Source organism: Molossus molossus, unplaced genomic scaffold (assembly GCF_014108415.1).
Source record: "Molossus molossus isolate mMolMol1 unplaced genomic scaffold, mMolMol1.p scaffold_m16_p_14, whole genome shotgun sequence".
Classification (NCBI taxonomy): domain Eukaryota; kingdom Metazoa; phylum Chordata; class Mammalia; order Chiroptera; family Molossidae; genus Molossus; species Molossus molossus.
The window spans coordinates 11599448-11620780 of NW_023425349.1; the positions used below are offsets into that span (position 1 = coordinate 11599448).

The 21333-nt window shown below is 38.8% G+C and overlaps 1 protein-coding gene across 1 annotated transcript; it reads right to left on the reverse strand.

The window, feature by feature from the left end:
- Window positions 1-405: 405 nt before the first annotated feature.
- On the reverse strand, window positions 406-21126 carry LOC118629811 (olfactory receptor 1J4-like). Its single transcript, XM_036261455.1, has 2 exons — window positions 20630-21126; window positions 406-1393 (listed from the first exon to the last, which is right to left on the reverse strand). Exons 1-2 carry the CDS (start codon window positions 21124-21126, stop codon window positions 406-408), a joined length of 1485 nt encoding a protein of 494 aa, XP_036117348.1.
- Window positions 21127-21333: the final 207 nt, after the last annotated feature.

Here is a 21333-nt window from a genome sequence, read left to right on the forward strand (position 1 = left end):
ATTGACTGTGAGTTGGGAAGAGATGTGCACAATTGTCTTGAAATCATCAAAAGCCACCATAAAAGAATTAGTTTAAAAAAATTGAAGAGAAAATTCACCAGAAGCAGATTATGATGTTAAATAAGTGAGTCTTCTATAACATAAAATAAAAAATACATAAGCAAACCATGACATCTCAAAACAGAAAGAGACAAATCCACGATTATAATTGTGCACATGTTTTGCATAGATTTTGTACATATCTTATAAGAGATGATAGACAAGTGAAAAATATCAATTAGGAATAAAAAATTATTTCCAATCCAGGTAGCAAATGTGACCTAGAGTACTTATAACAACACTTATACATGACAACATATAGGATATTCTATGAAAGTTAATGGAGATGTCAACTTTAAGGTAATTTTAGGAGACATATCTCACTGTGCTCCTGACTGCAACAGGAAGATTTTGTGTTTGCCGCCTAAAGAAATTAACCCTATTGACACACATTTCTAAGGCCTGTTTTATATCTCTGTTCCTCAGGCTATAGATGAAGGGATTCAGCATGGGGGTAACTATTGCATACAAGACTGAAGCAATTATGTCTTTGGAATCCCATGATGAGGGAAAAAAGTAAACACCTGCAAGTGTTCCATAGTATAAAAACACCACAAAGAGGTGGGAGCCACAGGTAGAAAAGACTTTTAGGATTCTGTTAGTGGAGGGCACCCTCAGGATGATGGTCCCTATACGGATATATGAGCCAAAAATAATACTCAAAGGCAGAAAGTAAAGAAATCCTCCCTCTGTAAAGATCACAAGCATATTGAGAGAGATGTCTGAGCAGCTCAGCTTCAGGAGTGCGGTGAAATCACAGAAGAAGTGGGTGATGGTGATGTCGGCACAGAAGGACAGTCGGACCAAGAGGAGGGTGTGCAACAAATCATGGACACAGGTGAGAATCCAGGAGCCACACACCAGCAGTGTGCACAGCCCCTCCCGCATGATGGTGGTGTAGTGCAGAGGGTGACAGATGGCCACATACCTGTCATATGCCATCAATGCCAGAAGGAAATTGTCAAGAGCAGCAAAAAATATGAAAAAATACAACTGAGAAATGCATCCCATATAGGAGATAGATTGTCGCCGAGTCTGCATGTTCACGAGCATCTTTGGAACAGTGACAGAAGAAAGACAGATGTCAGAGAAGGCCAAGTGGCTGAGGAAGAAGTACATGGGCGTGTGCAGGCGAGAGTCCAGCCTGATGAGCAGGATGATGAGCAGGTTGCCCAGCACCGTGGTCAGGTACATGCCCAGGAACAGGGTGAAGTACATGTCCTGCTGCTCTGGCCAGATGGGGAGCCCCAGGAGGAGGAACTCGGACACGCTGCTCTGGTTCTCAGGCCTCATGCTGAGGGGTTGAAGGTGGGTTGGGAATCTGAGGAACCTAGAAAGAATGACTAGAACCATCACATCTTATATTATAATTCTCCGGGACAAGAATTTTAACTACACTCTTATTAATTTCTTACACCTGTGGACTTATGCATCATCGCTCTATTCCCGTCTGGCTCCAGGAATCATCAAAGTCCAAATCAGTAAACAAGATATCATTGCACAGAAGCAAGTGGGCATTCACTGTTTCAGTCACCACTGTTTATTGAACATCAAGTCAGTGTAGGGACCTCTACTAAGACTGAGATGCAGCCGTGAACAAGAAAAGCAAGGTCTCTACTGTGATGTTTGCATCTTGATGAGCTTGGAGGGATAATTTCTGCACTAGATCAGAGCCAAACCATAGTAATTCACTGTGGCAGAAATAGAAGATGAACCTTTGTAAACTGGTGTCAGTTGTTTCTGCCTTAAAGTATGTGAGACTGCAAAGCTAAGTTGCCTTGTTGGAGCACAGTCACACTCCTGTGACCCTGCCTGGTCCCCATGACTCACAGCTAAAAACTCCCAGACACTCCAGAAATGGGTGGCCACTTAAACCCACTTGATGCCAGAATAGCTCTGAAACCAAAATAGTCCTCAAAATATCTTTCCTAATATTGTTGAACATTTTGGTGAACATATAGGTACGAGGTTACGGACTTGATCTATGTTTCCCAATTAAATCCACACATCAGCCTTGCATTCCCAGATTTTAAGACCTCTTCACAGCTACACTAAGAATTATTGTTCTTTTACTTATTTTAGCTTTTATGAAATGGAAGCATAAATTATACAAATTCTGTAGGCAAACTATAGTACAGTAGGAGACAGAAGGGCACACACACGTGTGTGTATATCTGTATCAATAATATATATGATATGTAATGTATATAACTTGATTTATAAGTATCATTTTCTATATGTTGAATATTTCCAAGTATTAGCTATTTCATGGTGTTTAATATTTCTGTAATCCCAACCCATGTTCTTTACCTTTACAAATGGAAACTTCCCTTTTCTAGTTTGGAGGAGCCAAGAATAATATATTATTTTAGAGCTGTGAGGACACAAAGTTGTCCAACATTTTTAGCCCTCTTACTAAGTAATGTCATTTGTTTATATTTATATACTTTCCAACTAGCAATGAATTCTCAAACACATTAACTTTATTTATATAATAACTGTTTACTTAAAGCCTCTGTAAGAGTCACAAAACCATTGTAATTCTTCTGTTTTATAAATGTGAAAACTAAAAAAAAAAATAAAAAAAAAGCCCTGAACAGTTGGAGTGTTGGCCTGCCGACCAGAGAGTCCCAGGTTTGGTTTCCACTAGGGGTACATACCAAAAAAATAGTAAAAAATATGTATATATACATATAAATGTGAAAACTGAGACCAAAAATTAAGTAGCCTTCCCAAGGTCTTACCAGTGTATGATGGTGATTCTGCCCAATAACTTCACACAGCACGATGCCTAGAGTATCTTTTTCTGGGATGTTTACTAAAAGTAAAGAAGAGGTTGCACAATTCTAAGTGACTCATTTTTTACTCAGGAACATGAACATTATAGCAGATATGTTTCAAGAAACAGAGCATTGCTTAGAGTATGGTTATCTTAGCTAATGGAGCCCCAGAAGGACACCTGAGGTTATAGATGCAGATCAGACACACACACACACACACACACACACACACAGCTGATTTGAGGATTCCAGTCACCCGAGACCATGTCCCATTCTAAGGGAAGGAGAACCAATATGTGGTTCAGCTCATAAAGACTCATATACATACACACAGGTCATAAGGACCACACAGAGTGAGACATACCACACAATGATGGACCACTGACCTATAAACACACTAGCAGAGAGGGTTCAGACCTCTGCTCAGTGTTGTGTGCTGGGGCACAGTGAGCATGGGGCATGAAGCCCATTCAGTGTCAGGCACAGTCATTAAACCAGCACCAATGCACATGGTCACACACATATGGTCACATACACACAGAGAAAACCAAACAACACACCTTCCTGCTCTCACACACGAGTGTGTCACCCACAAACACAGCACACGCTGCTGAGCAGGGGTCTGAGCCCTCTCTGACCTGACCTTGGTTCCCCGTGAGGTCGGGCATCTTCTTGTCCAGCAGCAGAGACAACAGTCTCACTCCCAGTGCTCAGCTGTGATACCAGCATTGGCCATCACAGGCATGAGTCAGGAGTCCCTGGCTACACCCAAGGAGGCTAACTTGTCAACATGTGCTGAAACAGGGCCCAGATTAGGTCTTACTCAGGTAAAGAGTCAGGCTATGAGTCAGATATTCAGCACACATACACATGCAACTATCAAACAGCACATACACAAGCATGCACAGTACATGCAGACACCCACAGTCATGGATGCAGACTCAGACATGAACCCACCAGCACACAGCTGATCCATCGCCAAGTGCAGATTTTGAGCTCCTCTGACCTGTGCCTGTCATTGGTCCGTCAGACACCTTCTGCTCCAGACTGTCACCCAACTCTCAGGTTTCCTTCAGGAGGCCCAACACCCAGACAGCTAGAAGAAGTATCTGTGGCCTTGGCACTTCTCCACACTTTTATTTTCCGTAACCATCTCCAGAGGAATGAGTCCAATAATAACACATAATTACTAATGAGAGAGTGAGAAGAAGTCCACATCCTTCTGGCTGGTTTCTGACTGCCCTTTGGGGAGCTGTGTGTTCAAGAGCCAGAGGGACTGGAATCCCAGGGGACAGTGTCCTGAGTCCAGTGATGCCTGGACTTTTTTCTTCTTGGGCATTGCTCCAGCTGGGACAAAGGATTTTTCACCTTTCATTTTGAAATGATTTTAAAGATATGGAAAAGTTGTAAAAATGATATAAAGAATTCTTGGACAGGCTTCACTCAGATTTCCCACTGGTTATCATTTTACTACGTTTACTTTCTGTGTGTGTGTATATATATATATATATACACACACACACAGTATATATATATATATATATATATATATATATATATATATATATATATATATATGTTTCAGGCTTAGATTTGCAGGAGATATACCAAAGTGCACACTATTAGAAGGCATATAATATTAAATTTTGCAATTTTTAGTATTATTATCCTTGATTAATTGGCTAAGGTGGTATCTGCCAGGTTCTCTACTGCAAAGTTACCATTTTTTTTTTTAAAGTTAGTATTTTAGCCTCATAAATAATTGGTATCACTTGGGTATATGTTTTGGTACTATATAAACATATTTTTTTTTCTTAAATATTTTACATCCATTGCTGATGTTTACATGGTAAATGTGGTGGCCTAAGGGTGATTTTTCTTATTCTATCATTTCTTCTTTGTTTATTAGTTGCATTTTTTTCAAATTTTTATTAATTTATTTTTGTTAAAGATGTTTCTCCATATTCCCCCCTAGGCACCCTCTACCCATCCTGCACCCACCTCCCCAGCATTGTTGTCTATGTCCATTGGTTAAGCATACATGCATATAAGTTCTTTGGTTTATCTTATCCATCCCCCCTGCCCTTGTCCTCTGAGGTCTGTGAGTCTGAACCATACTTCTTTCTATGTCTCTGGGTCTATTTTATTCATCAGCTTATTTTGTTCATTATATTCCACAAATAAGTGAGAACATGTGGTATTTGTCTTTCTCCTATTGAGTTATTTTGCTTAGCATAATGCTCTCCAGGTCCCTCCATGTCATCACAAAGAATAAAAGATCTTTCTTTCTTACATTGTGTACATGTACCACAGCTTTTTATCCACTCATCTATTGATAGACACTTAGACTGTTTCCAGATCTTAGCAATTGTAAATAGTGCTGATATGAACATAGGGGTACATATAGTTATTCTGATTGGTGTTTCAGGCTTCATAGGATATATTCTAAGAAGTGGAATTACTGGGTCAAGTGGCAGATTAATTTTTAATTTTTTGAGGAAAGACCATATTGTTTTCCATGGTGGCTGCACCAGTCTGCATTCCCCCCAGCAGTGTGCTAGAGTCCCCTTTTCTCTACACCCTAACCAAAACTTGTTTGATGATTTGTTGATGGGAGCCATTCTGACAGGTGTGAGGTGATAGTTGTTTTAATTTGCATCTCTTTGATGATTAGTGACGTTGAGCATTTTTCATATGTCTCTTGGCCATTTGTATGTCCTTTTTGGAGAGTTGTCTATTTAGTTCCTCTGTCCATATTTTAATTGGTTTTTTTTTTGTCTTCCTTTTGGTGAGTTGTATCAGTACTCTATATATTTTGGAAATTAATCTCTTATCTGATGCATCATTGGCAATTATGGTCTTCCATATGGTGGATTCCCATTCCATTTTGATGATTGTTCCTTTTGCTGTGCAGAAGCTTTTGAGTTTAATGTAGTCCCATGTTTTCTTTGTTTCTTTTGCTTTAGGTGTGGTATCAGTGAAAATTCTGCTGTGTATGATGTCTGAAATTTTGTTGCCTACATTTTCTTCTACAATTTTTATGGATTCATGAGTTACATTTAAGTCTTTTATTCATTTTGATTTTTTTCTTGTGTATGGTGTAACCTGATGGTCTAGTTTTATTTTGTGCATGTTACTGTCCAATTTTCCCAACACTATTTATTGAACAGGCTCTCTTTACTTGATTGTATACTTTTGCTACCTTTGTTAAATATTAGTTGAGCATAATCTCCTGTGTCAATTTCCAGTTCTCTGTTCTGTTGCATTGATCTATATGCCTGTTCTTATGCCAACACCAGGCTGTTTTGATTACAATGGCTTTGTAGCATAAGCTGATATTCAGTATTGTGATCCTACCTACTTTGTCCTTCTTTTTCAAGATTACTGTGGCTATTCAGGGTCTTTTTGGGTACCATATGAACTTTTGAAGTATTTGTTCTAATTCTGTGAAATCTGTAGTAGGTATTTTGATGGGGATTGCATTGAATCTATAGCTTGCTTTGGGTAGTATGGACATTTTAATATTACTTCTTCCAATCCATGAACAAGGTATGTGCTTCCACTTTTTTATATCTTCCTCTATTTTTTTCAATGTCCTGTAGTTTTCTGCAAATAGGTCCTTTACTTCTTTGGTTAAGTTTATTGCTAGGTATCTTAATTTTTTTTGCCACGATGGTAAATGGGATTATTTTTATTTTCTCATTCTGTGAGTTCATCATTGGTGTATAAGAATGCCATTGATTTCTTGATGTTATTTTGTATTCTGCTACCTTGCCAAATTGGTTTATTAAATCTAGTAGATTTTTGATGGAGTCTTTATGGTTTTCTATGTACAATATATCATCTGCAAATAATGGCAATTTCACTTCCACCTTTCCAATTTGGATCCCTTTTATTTTTTCTTCATGTCTAATTGCTCTGGCTAAGACTTTCAGTACTATGTTAAATATGAGTGACAAAAGTGGTCATCCCTTTCCTGTTCCTGTTCTTAAGAGAAATGCTTTTAGTTTTTTCCCATCCAGTATGAGGTTGGCTGATGGTCTTTCATATATGGCCTTTATTATGTCGAGATATGATGCCTCTATTCTCACATTGCTGAGCGTTTTTACCTAAAACAGGTGCTGGATTTTGTTGAAAGCTTTTTCAGTGTCTATTGTTATGACCATTTTTTTTAAAAAGTTATTTATTTATTTTTTAGTTACAGATAATTCTCCTTTTTTACCCCATTGGCACACCCCTCCACACCCCACCCTTGCCCCGTCCACAGCTTAGTTGTCCATTGGTCATGAATACATGCATATAAGTTCTGTGGTTAATCTCTTCCCACTCCTCCATCCCCCTCTTCTGAGAGATGTCAGTCTGTGCCCTACTTCCATGTTTCTGGGTCTACCATATTGCTCAGACTGTTATGTTCATTATACCCTGTATATAAGTGAGATCATGTGGTATTTGTCTTATACTGCTTGGCTTATTTCATTTAGGATAATACTTTCCAGGTCCCTCCATGTCATCTTAAAGGATAAGAGATCTTTCTTTCTTACCGCTGCATAGTACTCCATTGTGTATATGTACCACAACTTTTTTATCCATTTGTCTGCTGATGGACACTTGGGCTGTTTCCAGATCTTAGCTATTGTAAATAGTGCTACTATGTTTTGTTTTGTTTTTATCCTCAACCGAGGATATTTTTCCATTTTTTGTACAGATAGAGTGGGAGGGAGAGAGAGGAAGGGAGAGAGAGAGAGAAACATCGATGTGAAGGGACACATCGAGTGGCTGCCACCCACACGACCAACCAGGGCCCGGGACAAACTGCAACCGAAGTACGTGCCCTTAGCGGGAACCGAACCCGGGTCTGTCCGGACCGCAGGTCGACGCTTTTAACCGCTGAGCCAAACTGGCCAGGGCAATAGTGCTACTATGAACATGGGGGTACATATATTCTTCCTGATTGGTGTTTCAGGCTTCTTAGGGTTTATTCCTAGAAGCAGGATCACTGTGTCAAATGGAAGTTCCATTTTTAATTTTTTGAGGTGACACCATTGTTTTCCATAGTGGCTGCACCAGTCTGCATTCCCACCAGCAGTGTATTAGAGTCCCCTTTTCTCCACACCCTCGCCAACACTTGTTGTTTGATGATTTGTTGATGGCGGCCATTCTGACAGGTGTGAGGTGATACCTCATTGTTGCTTTAATTTGCATCTCTCTGATGATTAGTGATGTTGAGCATTTCTTCATATGTCTCTTGGCCATTTGTATGTCCTGTTTGGAGAGGTGTCTATTCAGCCCTCTGCCCATTTTTTAATTGGGTTCATTGTCTTCCTTTTGTTGAGTTGTATGAGCACTCTATAAATATTGGAAATTAACCCCTTATCTGATACATCATTGGCAATGATGTTCTCCCATACAGTGGGATGCCTTTCCATTTTGATGATTGTATCTTTTGCTGTGCAGAAGCTTTTTAGTTTGATGTAGTCCCATGTGTTCATTTTCTCCTTTGTTTCTGTTGCCTTAGGTGATGTATCAGTAAAAATTCTGCTCTGTATGATGTCCGAAATTTTGTTGTCCACATTTTCTTCTAGAATTTTTATGGATTCACGGTTCACATTTAAGTCTTTTATGCATTTTGATTTTATGTTTGTGTATGGTGTAAGTCGATGGTCTAGTTTCATTTTTTTTGCATTTAGCTGTGTAATTTTCCCAACACCATTTATTAAAGAGGCTATCTTTACTCCACTGTATGCTCTTGCCACCTTTGTCAAATATTAATTGAGCATATTGTCTTGGGTTCTTTTCTGGCTTTTTAGTTCTGTTCCACTAGTCTATATGCCTGTTCTTGTGCCAGTACCAGGCTGTATTGATTACAGTTGCTTTGTAGTATAACCTGATATCAGGTATTGTGATCCCACCTATTTTGTCCTTCTTTTTCAAAATTGCTGTGGCTATTCGGGGACTTTTTTGGTTCCATATGAACTTTTGAAGTATTTGTTCTAGTTCTGTAATATATGTCACTGGTATTTTGATGGGGATTGCATTGAATCTATAGATTGCTTTGGGTAGTATGGACATTTTAATGATGTTAATTCTTCCAATCCATGAACAGGGTATGTGATTCCACTTTTTTATATCTTCCTCTATTTCTTTTTTCAATGTCCTGTAGTTTTCTGCAAATAGGTCCTTTACTTCTTTGGTTAAGTTTATTCCTAGGTATCTTAATTTTTTTGGCGCGATGGTAAATGGGATTATTTTTTCAGTTTCTCTTTCTGTTAGTTCATCATTGGTGTACAAGAATGCCATTGATTTCTTGACGTTAATTTTGTATCCTGCTACTTTTCCAAATTCATTTATTAAGTCTAGTAGATTTTTGATGGAGTCTTTAGGGTTTTCTATGTATAATATCATGTCATATGCAAATAATGACAGTTTTCCTTCCTCCTTTCCAATTTGGATCTCTTTTATTTTTTTCTCATGTCTGATTGCTGTGGCTTAGACTTCCAGTACTATGTTAAAGAAGAGTGGTGAAAGTGGACTTCCCTGTCTTGTTCCTGTTCTTAATGGAAATGTTTTTAGTTTCTGCCCATTGAGTATGATGTTGGCTGTAGGTCTTTCATATATAGCCTTTATTATGTCGAGAAGTGATCCTTCTATCCCCACATTGCTGAGAGTTTTTATCAGAAATAGATGCTGGATTTTGTCGAATGCTTTTTCAGTATCTATTGATATGATCATGTGGTTTTTCTTCTTCATTTTTTTTATGTGGTGTATCACATTTATGGATTTGCAAATATTGTACCAGCCTTGCATCCCTGGGATGAATCCCACTTGGTCATGGTGAATAATTTTTTTGATGTATTGCTGGATTCAATTTGCTAGTATTTTGTTCAGGATTTTGGCATCTATGTTCATCAGGGATATTGGCCTGTAGTTTTCTTTCTTTGTAGTGTCTTTTTCTGGTTTTGGAATTAGAATTAGGCTGGACTCTTAGAATGTGTTTGAAGTCTTCCTTCTTCTTGAATTTTTGAAATAGTTTGAGGAGAATGGGTGTTAGTTCTTTTTTGAATGTTCAGTAAAACTCTCCCATGAAGCCATCTGGTCCTGGGCTTTTGTTTGCTGGGAGAGTCTTGATTACCTCTTCAATTTCCTTAGTTGTTATTGGTCTGTTCAAGTTTTCTATCTCTTCCGGGAATAGTTTTGGGAGACTGTGTGTTTCTGGAAATTTGTCCATTTTGCTTAGATTGTCGAATTTGTTGCCATATAATAGTTCATAGTAGCTGTTAACGATCTTTTGTATTTCTGTGGTGTCGGTTGTTACTTCTCCTCTTTCATTTCTGACTTTGTGTATTTGGGTTCTCTCTCTTTGTTTCTTGGTGAGTCTAGCTAAGGGTCCATTGATCTTGTTTATCTTTTCGAAAAACCAGCTCTTTGTTTCATTGATCCTTTGAATTGTTTTTTTGGTCTCTATGTCATTTATTTCTGCTCTGATATTTACTATTTCTTTCCTTCTACTTGCTCTGGGGTTTTCTTTTTGTTTGCTTTCTAATTCTTTAAGTTGTAAGGTTAGACAGTCAATTAGAGATTTTTTTTTGTTTCTTGAGGTAGGCATGTAGTGCTATGACCTTCCCTCTCAGAACTGCTTTCACTGCATCCCATAGGTTTTGTGTTGTTGTGTGTTCATTTTTATTGGTTTCCAGGAAGTTTTTAATTTCTTCCTTGATCTCCTCGATAACCCATTCATTGTTTATTAACATGCTATTTAGCTTGAATGTATTGAAATGTCTTTGCATGTTCTTGTTGCAATTGATTTCTTGTTTTCATGCCATTGTGATCTGAGAAGATGCTTGATATGATCTCAATCTTTTTGAACTTGTAGAGATTGTTTTCATGCCATTGTGATCTGAGAAGATGCTTGATATGATCTCAATCTTTTTGAACTTGTAGAGATTTAATTTGTGTCCTATCATGTGGTCTATCTTTGAGAATGTCCCAGGTGCACTTGAGAAAAATGTGTATTTTGTAGTTTTGAGGTATAATTCTCTGTAGATATCTATTAAATCTATTTGGTCTAGTGCTTCACTTAGAGTCTCTGTTTCCTTGCTAATTTTTTGTGTAGAGGATCAATCCAGCAGTGTCAACGGGGTGTTGAAGTCCCCTGCTATGATTGTATTGATGTCGATTTTTCCTTGGAAGTCCTCCAGAAGTTTTTTAATACATTTTCGTGCTCCTATATTGGGTGCATATATGTTTATCAAGGTTATATCTTCCTGTTGAATAGATCCTTTCAATATTATGTAGTGGCCTTCTTTGTCTCTAGTTATGGCCTTCATTTCAAAATCTATTTTTATCGTATATGAGTATTGCTATCCCAGCTTTTTTTTCCTTTCCATTTGCTTGGAAAATTTTTTTCATCCCTTCACTTTCATCCTATGTGAGTCTTTTGTTGTGAGGTGGGTCTCTTGTAAACAACATATAGATGAGTCATGCTTTATTATCCAATCAGCTACTCTGTCTTTTTTATGGGAGCATTCAATCCATTTACATTTAAGGTGATTATTGATATGTACTTATTTATGCCCATTTTTGTTTAGTGTGGTTCTATTTTTCTTCCCATTTCTACTGCTAATTACAGCAGTCCTTTAAAAAGTTCTTGCAGTGCTGGTTTGGTGCTAATGTATTCCCTTAGCCTTTTTTTTTTTTTTTTTGTCTGGGAAGCTTTTTATTTGACCTTTTATTTTGAATGATAGCCTTGCTGGGTAGAGTAGTCTTGGATTCAGATTCTTGTTTTTCATGACCTTGATTACTTCATGCCATTCCCTTCTGGCCTGTAGTGTTTCTTGTGAGAAGTCAGCTGAAAGCCTTATGGGTTTTTCTTTGTAGGTAACCTGTTACTTATCTCTTGCTGCTTTTAGGACTCTCTCTTTGTCTTTAATTTTTGGCATTTTAATTACTATGTGTCTTGTTGTGGGCCTGTTTGGGTTCTTCCTACTGGGACTCTCTATGCTTCTTGAACTTGAATGCCTTCTTCCTTCACCAAATTAGGGAAGTTTTCAGACACTATTTTTTTTTGAATATATTCTCTATCCCTTGCTCATTTTCTTCTTCTTCGGGGACTCCTATGATGCAAATATTATTAAGTTTCCAGTTGTCCCACAGTTCTCTTAAGCTGTCTTCCTGTTTTTTAATCGTTTTTTCCTTTTGTTTTTCTGATTGGTTGATTTTTACTACCCTGTCTTCTAATTTACTGATCCGGTTCTCAGCTTCCTCTACTCTGCTTTTTAAACCTTCCAATGTGTTTTTCATTTCTGATATGTCATTTTTTATCTCTTCTTGATGGTTTTTAATTTCCAATTGGCTTATTTTCAGCATCTCTATGTCCTTACTCATGCTGTTGAGCTTCCTCAAGAGCATGGCTCTGAATTCTAGCCCCGTTAACATGCCTAATTGCTCCACATTGATATCATCTTCAGTGAAGGTCTCTTGCTCTTTCATTTGGCTTCTGTTTCTGAGTTTCACCACTTCGGCTTTCACAGTGGGCTTTGTAGCCTGTCCAGTTTTCCCTGTGGGTGTTGGTGTTCTGCTGTTTGGCCTCCCTCTCCTGGGTTTAGATTAGCAAGGGAGAACCCATGTTAAACACCACTGTCAAGTCTTACTTTTCTGGTTAACTTTACTAGCCCAGGAAAGGTACTGTTATCCTCTAGCTTTTTTGCCTGGAGGCTAGCAGTGGAGGTTACTTGATGGGTTTTGGGTTGTCAGTTGATTGAAAAACTCCCTCAGGTGCTCAGCATAAGGGGATTTCATGAGGGTGGGGCAGATGCTGGTTGTTAATGAGCTTCAATTAGCACTTCAATGGCCCACAGGGTGGGGTTGGATCTCCGAGGGAGGGGCTGCTGCCTCTCCCCAGAGCCCTGGGAAGGAGCAATATGGCCACCGTCCTGCGTGGCTGCCACTCAGCAAAAGCTCTGAGTGCCCTCCAAATCCCAAGTGTCCTGACACAGTTCCTGTCCTACCTCTACTGGAGCCCAAGGTGAGTGGCTGTGGCTTTTTTAGCCTCTTTCCCGGCTCTGCGCTGTGGAGCCGCTTTGGAGTGTAACCCGAGGGTGCTGCCGAGCTGCTGACCATGGCCTTCCAGCCCCCGTCTCACACCTTCGCAAGCCTAGTAGCATCGAGTCAGTGTCCCTGGTTATATGGTCCTCATAAGCTGCTTTTCTGTTGTTTTTTTTCCCGTCAATTTGTCTGTGTTATAATTGTAATTCCAGTTTGGTCCTGGGAGACAGTCTGTGTAGCTTCCGTTCACTCCGCCGCCATTTTGGAATTCCCCTGAATGCCTTTTTTCTTCACCAAGTTAGGGAAGTGTTCTGTCATTATTTCTTCAAATATATTCTCTAACCCTTGCTCATTTACTTCTTCTGGAACTGCTGTTATGCAAATGTTGTTATGTTTCCAGTTGTCCCAGAGTTCTCTTAAGCTGTGTTCCTTTTTATTTTTTATTTATTTTTCTTTTGGTTATCTGATTGGGTGATTTTTATCTACCCTGTCTTCTAATTTACTAATTTACTAATGCATTGCTCAGCCTCCTCTACTCTGTTGGTTATTCCTTGTCATGTGTTTTTTTTATTTCTGCTATGTCATTCTTCACTTCCAATTGGTTTGTTTTCAATGTTTCTATACCTTTAGTCATGGTGTTGATGTCCTTACTCATGCTGTTGAGTTTCCTCAAGATCATGGCTCTGAACTCTACCTCTGATAACTTGCTTAACTGCATTTCGTTGATCTCATCTCCAGTAGAGTCCTCTTATTCTTTCATTTGGAATTTGTTTGTTTCACCATTTTGGCTATCTCAGTGGGTTTTGGAGCCTCTCAAATTTTCCCTCTGGGTGTTGGTGTTCTGCTGTGTGTGACTCCCTCTACTAGGTTTGGATGAGCGTGGGAGGACCCATGTTAAACACCACTGTCAGGTCTTACTTCCCTGGCTAGATTTACAAGCGCGGGAATGGTTCAATTTTCCTCTAGCTTTTTGCGGAGGGGCTACTAGTCTCAGTTACTTGATGAGCTCTCAGCTGAATGGAAAACTCCCTCAGGTGTTCAGTGTAAAAGGATTTCCAGAGGGTGGGGCAGATGCTGGCTGTTAATGAGCCTCAATTTGCATTTCTCTGGCCCAGCTGGGTGCTGTTAAATTTCTGAGGGAGGGGCTGTTGCTTCTTTCCTGGACTGTAGGAAGGGCTCTTTGAGTAAGATGTCTATTGTCCTGTGAGGGAGTGATTCATAAAAAAACTCCCAGTGCCCTCCAAATCCACAGTCTCTCTATACAGTTCCAGACCAATACCCCCTCCCTCTGCCAGAGTCCAATGTGAGTGGCTGTAGCTAATTTGGTGCATTGTCCCAGCCCTCTGCACTGTGGGACTGGCTTGAGATTTTAACCCCGAGGGAGCTGCTCACAGCTAAAACAGCTGCTGTCTGTGGGCTCTCTGCCTGCCCTCTTGTGCCTCTGCAGATCCAACCAGACTTGATTTAGTGTCCCTTTTTCCTGTCCCTGGTTATATGGGTCCTCTCCAGCTGCTTTTCTGTTGCTTTTTCCTGACAATTTGTCTTTATTTTGGTTGTAATTCCAGTTTGGTCCTGGGTAATGGTCTGCATAGCTTCTATTCACTCCACCATCATGTTGGAATCAATCTAGTTGTATTCTTTTTTATTAAAATATTTTAATGTTTACATTATTGCAGACTGTAAGATCATATAGAGTTTAGCCTTGTTATTCTGCAGAGAGATAACTTGGAAGGAGTCCAGATGTCTTGCAAACAAGCTCTGGAATGTTTCCATTAACCTGGGAGGTCACATACCTCGCAAACGAGTATGTTACAACATATGCCCGCAAACGGGATATGGTTAACTCCCAAGGAACTCATTGATCTTAAAGATTAAGGAACAGTTAAACTATAACCAGAGTGAGGTCAGCGAATTCTTGGGACCTAGCCTAACGCAGATAGAGGATATAAAAATAAAACGACGCAGTACTTGGCACTGCAGTCTTGTACCTGTCTTTTGTGCTTGTCTGTTTCTTTGTTCATTCCCTTTCCCCCTCCTCCCGACATACGGGAGGCAACAGCAGACATACTCCATTTCCTCCCTTTGCACACCTCCACCTACTCCTGCAGCCTTCTTTGATGGCTTTCAGTAAACTTTTGTCCATTTCCATGGGGTATGCATATATGTTGTTTAGATAATTTCTTCACCTGCTTTATCCAGTTATCCCACCCTCATCCCCTCTGGCTCCCACCAGTCTGTTCCATGCATCTATGCCTCTGATTCCATTTTTTGGTCAGTTTATTTTGTTCATTAAATTCCACCTAAAAGTGAGATCGTGTGGTATTTGACTTTCTATGACTGGCTTATTTTGCTTAGCATAATACTCTCCAGGTCCATTCATGCTGTCACAAAGGGTAAGAGTTGTTTTTTTGTTTGTTTGTTTGTTTTTAACAGCCTCATAGTATTTCATTGTGTAAATATACCACAGCTATTTATCAACTCATCTGCTCATGGGCACTTGGGCTCTTTTCAGATCTTGGCTCTTGTAAATAATGCTGCTATGAACATAGGATTGCATATATTATTTCTGATTGGTGTTTTGGGATTCTTAGGATATATTCCCAGAAATGGGATTATTTGGTAAAGGCAGTTTCATTTTTAATTATTTGAGGAAACTGCACACTCTTTTCTATGGTGGCTGCACCAATCTACTTTCCCAACAGCAGTGTACTAGAGTTTCCTTTTCTCCACATCCTTGCCAGCACTTGATTTTTGATTTATTGATAGTAGGTATTCTGACAGGTGTGAGGTGATATTCTTTTATAAGAAGAATCTCATCCATATTCCCCTCTTGGCATTTATTTATTTATTTATTTATTTATTTATTTATTTAAATCATTATAGACTCATGATTTTTTATTTTCTAAGTTATAATCCATTATCGCTGTGATCCATTTTGTAGCTTTAGGTCTGTTCATTACTTACAAAGATTCTAAATGATCTTAGAGAAGCCAACTAGGAAAGATGCATAAAAGAGACACAAAAGGCCCTGGCCAGTTCAGCTTAATGGTTAGAGCGTCAGCCCAAAGACCAAAGAGTTGTGGATTTGATTCTGTTCAAGGGCACATACCTCTTTTGCAGTTCCGTCTCTGGCCCTGGTTGGGGTCATGAAGGAAGCAACCAGTCAGTATGTCTCTCTCACATCAATGTTTCTCTCTTTCTCTCTCCACTCCCCACTCCCACTCTATCTGAAGATAAATAAAAAAATATATTTTTGGATGAGGATTTAAAAGAAAAGAGAGACACAAAGGTAAAAAACTAGAAGCTAAGAAACTAAAGGAAAGTTTACCCACAGGAGGTGGGTCAGGAGAGGGACAGAAAGAATGGGGGATGGAAACAGAATAGATGTTGATATATGTATACTTTAGATGCAATCTATGTATACTTTTTTTTTAAGATTTAAAAAAATATTTTCTTTATTAATTTTAGAGAGAGAGGAAAGGAGACAAAGAGAAATAGAAACATTGATGAGAGAGAACATCTATTGGCCACCTCCTGCATATCCCCCACTGGGAATCAAGCCCACAACCTGGGCATGTGCCCTGAGCTGGAATCAAACTGACCTCTTGGTGCATGGGTCGACACTCAACCATTGAGCCACACCGGTTGGGCTGTATAAATTTTTTTATTAATTTATTTTTGTTACAGATGTTTCTCCTTTTTACCCCATTGAAACCCAGCATTGTTGTCTATGTCCTTTGGTTATGCCTATATGCATATGAATTCTTTGGTTTATCTCTTCCCTCTCCCCAACCCCTTCTTCTGAGGTTTGTCAGTCTGTTCCCTTCTTCTATATCTCTGGGTCTATTTTGTTTGTTAGCTTATTTTGTCCATTATATTCCACAAATAAGTGAGATCATGTGATATTTGTCTCTCTCTGATTGACATATTTTTTTCTTAGCATAATACTCTCCAGGTGCCTCCATGTCGTCTCAAATGATAAGACATTGTTCTTTCTTATAGCTGTATAGTATTCTATGGTGTATATGTACCACAGCTTTTTTACTCACTCATCTATTGATGGACACTTGGAAACCCATGAGTTTCAGCTGGTATCTCCAATTCTAGTTGACACTGTGGCGACCTTCCGAGCCTCTCCTTTCCTCAGAGTGAGGAGTCACTCACTTTTCCTCAATGTTTACTTATTTGCTGAATCTTTGGATACAACATGAGCTGTTTCAGAAGGTGGAACATATATCCTGTTAATGACACATGAAGTATAGCTTAAGTTTCTGTTCCCAGTGTTTTTTATTGTGAGAGTATATAGACAAAATTCTGGGTTCAAGAATTATTTAGGTTACTTATTTCATTTTCCATTTTAATCTAATTATGGTATTAATTTGAAATATAGTTAGGTTCATTTGCTTTGTTTTATTCTATTTTGTTTTAGTCACCACTTCTTTTGTTTACTTTTAGTGGCAAAAGTCAGCACAGTCAGAACTACACAACTAATTCTACTCACCTCCCATTCCTTCTGCCCCACCTCCTGGAGGTAAACAATCTCATTAGTTTCTGGTTTCTTTTTCCTGTGATTCTTTTTGCTCAAATGGTAGACATATGTATATGTCCTTTAATTTTTTCATAGAAAGTAGCATGTTATAAATGCTCTTTTACACTTTGTTTTTTTCCCTATATACCAATATATCCTGATCTTTCTCCATATTGATTCATAGATATCTTTGTTTTTACTTTATCACAACTGCAAAGTACTCAGTGCATTCGGGTTCTATATAGTTTTCTTTAGGGATCCTAGATTAAGATGTTGGTGATGAGTGTCCTAAATGCCATGAATCGTATACCTCCAATGGCTAAAATGATAAATTTTATGTTTTGCATACTAAAGTATAATTTAAAAATTAAAGATCAGGTAAGAAGTAATTTCTGCATAAAGCACAGAAAATAATTATAGTATAATAACAATGTATGATTAATAAGTTAATAGAAGAGGAATGGAATATCAAGGTATACACTTAATTAATCAAAAAAGAGAAAGACAAAAGAAAATAAATATAAAACAAATGTATCAAATAAAGTCAGTAATATGCAAAATATAAATTTAAATATATTATGATTACATTATGTCAATAAATTAAAACCTCCAGAAATATCATAATTTTGGTTCTACATAAAAAGAGCAAAATCCTACTTTACACTGTTAACAACAAACACCTCACAGGTATAAATCCATAGAAAAGTTTAAGGTGATGAAAAAGAAATGCTATGTAAACACCAACAACAAGAAAGCTGAATCTTTACTACCTGTACTGTACTAGTATCTCTATCTCTATATGTATCTATGTCTTACCTGTATCAATTTTTATCTATGTCTATGTTTGTATCTATGTCTGTTATCTATGTCGATGTCGATGTCTATGTCTGTATCTTGGTCTGAGACTATGTCTGTGTCTATGACTATGTCTATATCTGTGACTATGTCTGTTTATGTCTATATCTATATATACATCTATATCTATCTGTATCTGTATATCTATATCCATATATGTATCTCTATCTATAGATTTAGCTATGAAGTATCTATACCAATCTCAGAAGTAGATGATTAAGGTAGGACCCATTGTTAGTGGCGTGCTATTAAATGCATTTTTAAAAAGTCTCTCTCTCTCTTTTTTTTACAAAGTCTTGCTTTGTAGCACAAGCCAATTTTCATAGTACAGTCAAAACTCAGTTCTCAAACATCTCCCATTTAGAATAATTCGATTCTCCATCAAGTTGTTCAGAGAAAAAAATGTCTGTGTTTGAATTTTGGTTCTTGACCTGACAACCCTTTCATGTTGTCATGTTGATATATCAGCATGACAAAAAGTGTCTCCCAGGCCACAAACAAAGTGGAGAATGAGTCAGTATGAGTCCCTTTACAGTTAAACTTCGCTTCTTAACATCTGTGGAAATTGTGCTGTGAATATTTTTATGGGTTTTTGGTGGATTTTTTTTTTTTTTTTTTTGCTTTTGTTACTGGAGAATAGGATGATTAGCACAATTTTAAAACATCAAGAGTGCTAATGTTGCTAAGGATGTAAAGGAAAGAATGATTACAGGCAATTGAAGGGGTACAAGAACTGTTGTTGGTTTGGATAAATGAAAAGCCGTTAACTGGTGACAGCATTCTGGAGGTAGTGATAAGTGAAAAAGTGCAAATGCCTCATGCTTTCCTCCTGAAGGACACCCTGGAAGGGGGGCTGAACGTGATTCATTTAGGGCCAGTAAGGGGATGTTCGACTAATTTAAGAACAGAAGTGTTTGTTTATAGATTAAACAGGACATTATATATATACTATATATTTTAAAAGGTTAAAACAGAATCATTTGGGAGTCTGGAACAAATTAATTCAATGTACATGATTTCTAATGGGAAAAAATAATGCAGGTTTCTAACAAATCGCATCTCCAACAGCCTTCCAGAACAAATTAAGTTCAAGGAACAAGGTTCCACTGTGTAATTATTCTCATCACAGCTGATTGCGATCTACCGACATAATGTCATTTGTTGTAATTTGGGAAGAGAGGTGCTCAATCCCCTTGAAGCTAATGAAAGCAGGCATAAAAGAATCAGTTAAAAAAAAAAATAGAAAGTTCACCAGGTACGGATCATGATGCTAAATCAGTGTGTCCTCAATGACATAGTATAAAAATACATGAGCAAAAGTGGACATATCTCAAAGGAGAAAAATCACAAATACATAAATATAATAATGCAACATGTTTTACATAAGATTTGCATATGTCTTATGAGATGATGAACAAGTGAAAACTTTTCATTGGGAGTAAAGAATTTTTAACAATCCAAGGAGCAAACTTGTCCAACGTGACTTATTAACAGCACTTCTACATGAAAGAGAATACATATTCTATTAAAGTTATATGAAGATGTTGCACTGGCTGGTTTTTGCTAAGTGATTAGAGCATCGGCCTGCAGAGCAAAGAGTCATGGGAATGATTGTGGTCAAGGGCACGTACCTCATTTGTGGTTCAGTCTCCGGCTCTAGTTGGGGTCGTGTGGGAGGCAACCAGTCAATGTGTCTCTCTTACATTGATGTTTCTCTTTCCCTCTCCCTCTCTCCCTCCTTTCCACTCTATCTGAAGGTAAATGGAAAAAATATCCTTGGGTGAGGATTAATTTTTTTTAAAAAAGGTATTTGGAGTTGTAGATTATATAATAATTTTAGGAGACATTTCTCACTGTGCTCCTGACTGCAGCAAATGGATTTCATGATTGTCACTTAAAGAACTTAACCCTACTGACACACATTTCTAAGGCCTGTTTTATATCTCTGTTCCTCAGGCTGTAGATGAAGGGGTTCAGCATGGGGGTAACTACCGCATACATGACTGAAGCAATTATGTGTTTGGAATCCCATGATGAAGAGAAAAAGTAAACACTTACAACTGTCCCATAGTATAAAGACACCACAGAGAGATGCGAGCCACAGGTAGAAAAGGCTTTAAAGAGTCTCTTTGTGGAGGGGACCCTCAGAATGATGGTCCCTATATGAATATATGAACCCAAAACAATACCTAATGGCAGGAATAAAAGCACTCCTCCCTCAGTGAAGATGACCAGCTCACTGAGGGAGATGTCTGAGCAGCTCAGCTTCAGGAGTGCAGTTAGGTCACAGAAGTAGTGGGTGATGGTGATGTCAGCACAAAAGGACAGTCGAACCAAGAGGAGAGTGTGCAACAGGGCACTGCCACAGGAAACTACCCAGGAGCCAGACACCAGCAGTGTGCACAGCCCCTTTCTCATGATGTTGGTGTAGTGCAGAGGGTGGCAGATGGCCACGTACCTGTCATATGCCATCACTGCCAGAAGGAAATTGTCAAGACCAGCAAAAAGTATGAAAAAACACAGCTGAGAAATGCATCCCACATAGGAGATGGATTGTCGCTGAGTCTGAATGTTCGTTAGCATCTTTGGGACAGTGACAGAGGAAAGAGAGATGTCAGAGAAGGCCAAGTGGCTGAGGAAGAAGTACATGGGCGTGTGCAGGCGAGAGTCCAGCCTGATGAGTAGGATGATGAGCAGGTTGCCCAGCACCGTGGTCAGGTACATGCCCAGGAACAGGGTGAAGAACACGCCCTGCTGCCCTGACCGGATGGGGAGCCCCAGGAGGAGGAACTCGGACACGCTGCTCTGGTTCTCAGGACTCATGCCGCTCTCCCTCTGCTGGGGATGAAGAAGGTTTGGGAATCTCAGGAACCTAGAAAGCATGACCAGGACCATCACATTTCTTACTATAATTCTTGGGGACATAAATTTTAACTACACTCTTAGTAACTTCTCACACCTGTGGATCCATGCATCTTCCCTCCATCCCTGTCTGTTCCAGGAACTATCACTAGAGCCGCCTATAAGACC

What these genes read in the sequence shown, in the direction of transcription:
- LOC118629811 (XM_036261455.1), bottom strand. Translation starts at nt 21,126, where the DNA reads ATGAGTCCTGAGAACCAGAGCAGCGTGTCCGAGTTCCTCCTCCTGGGG. An exon ending in ACTCTCCTCTTGGTTCGACT is followed by an intron (nt 1,394 to 20,629) that starts GTCCTTTTGTGC and finishes TCAACCCCTCAG; the next exon opens with CATGAGGCCTGAGAACCAGA.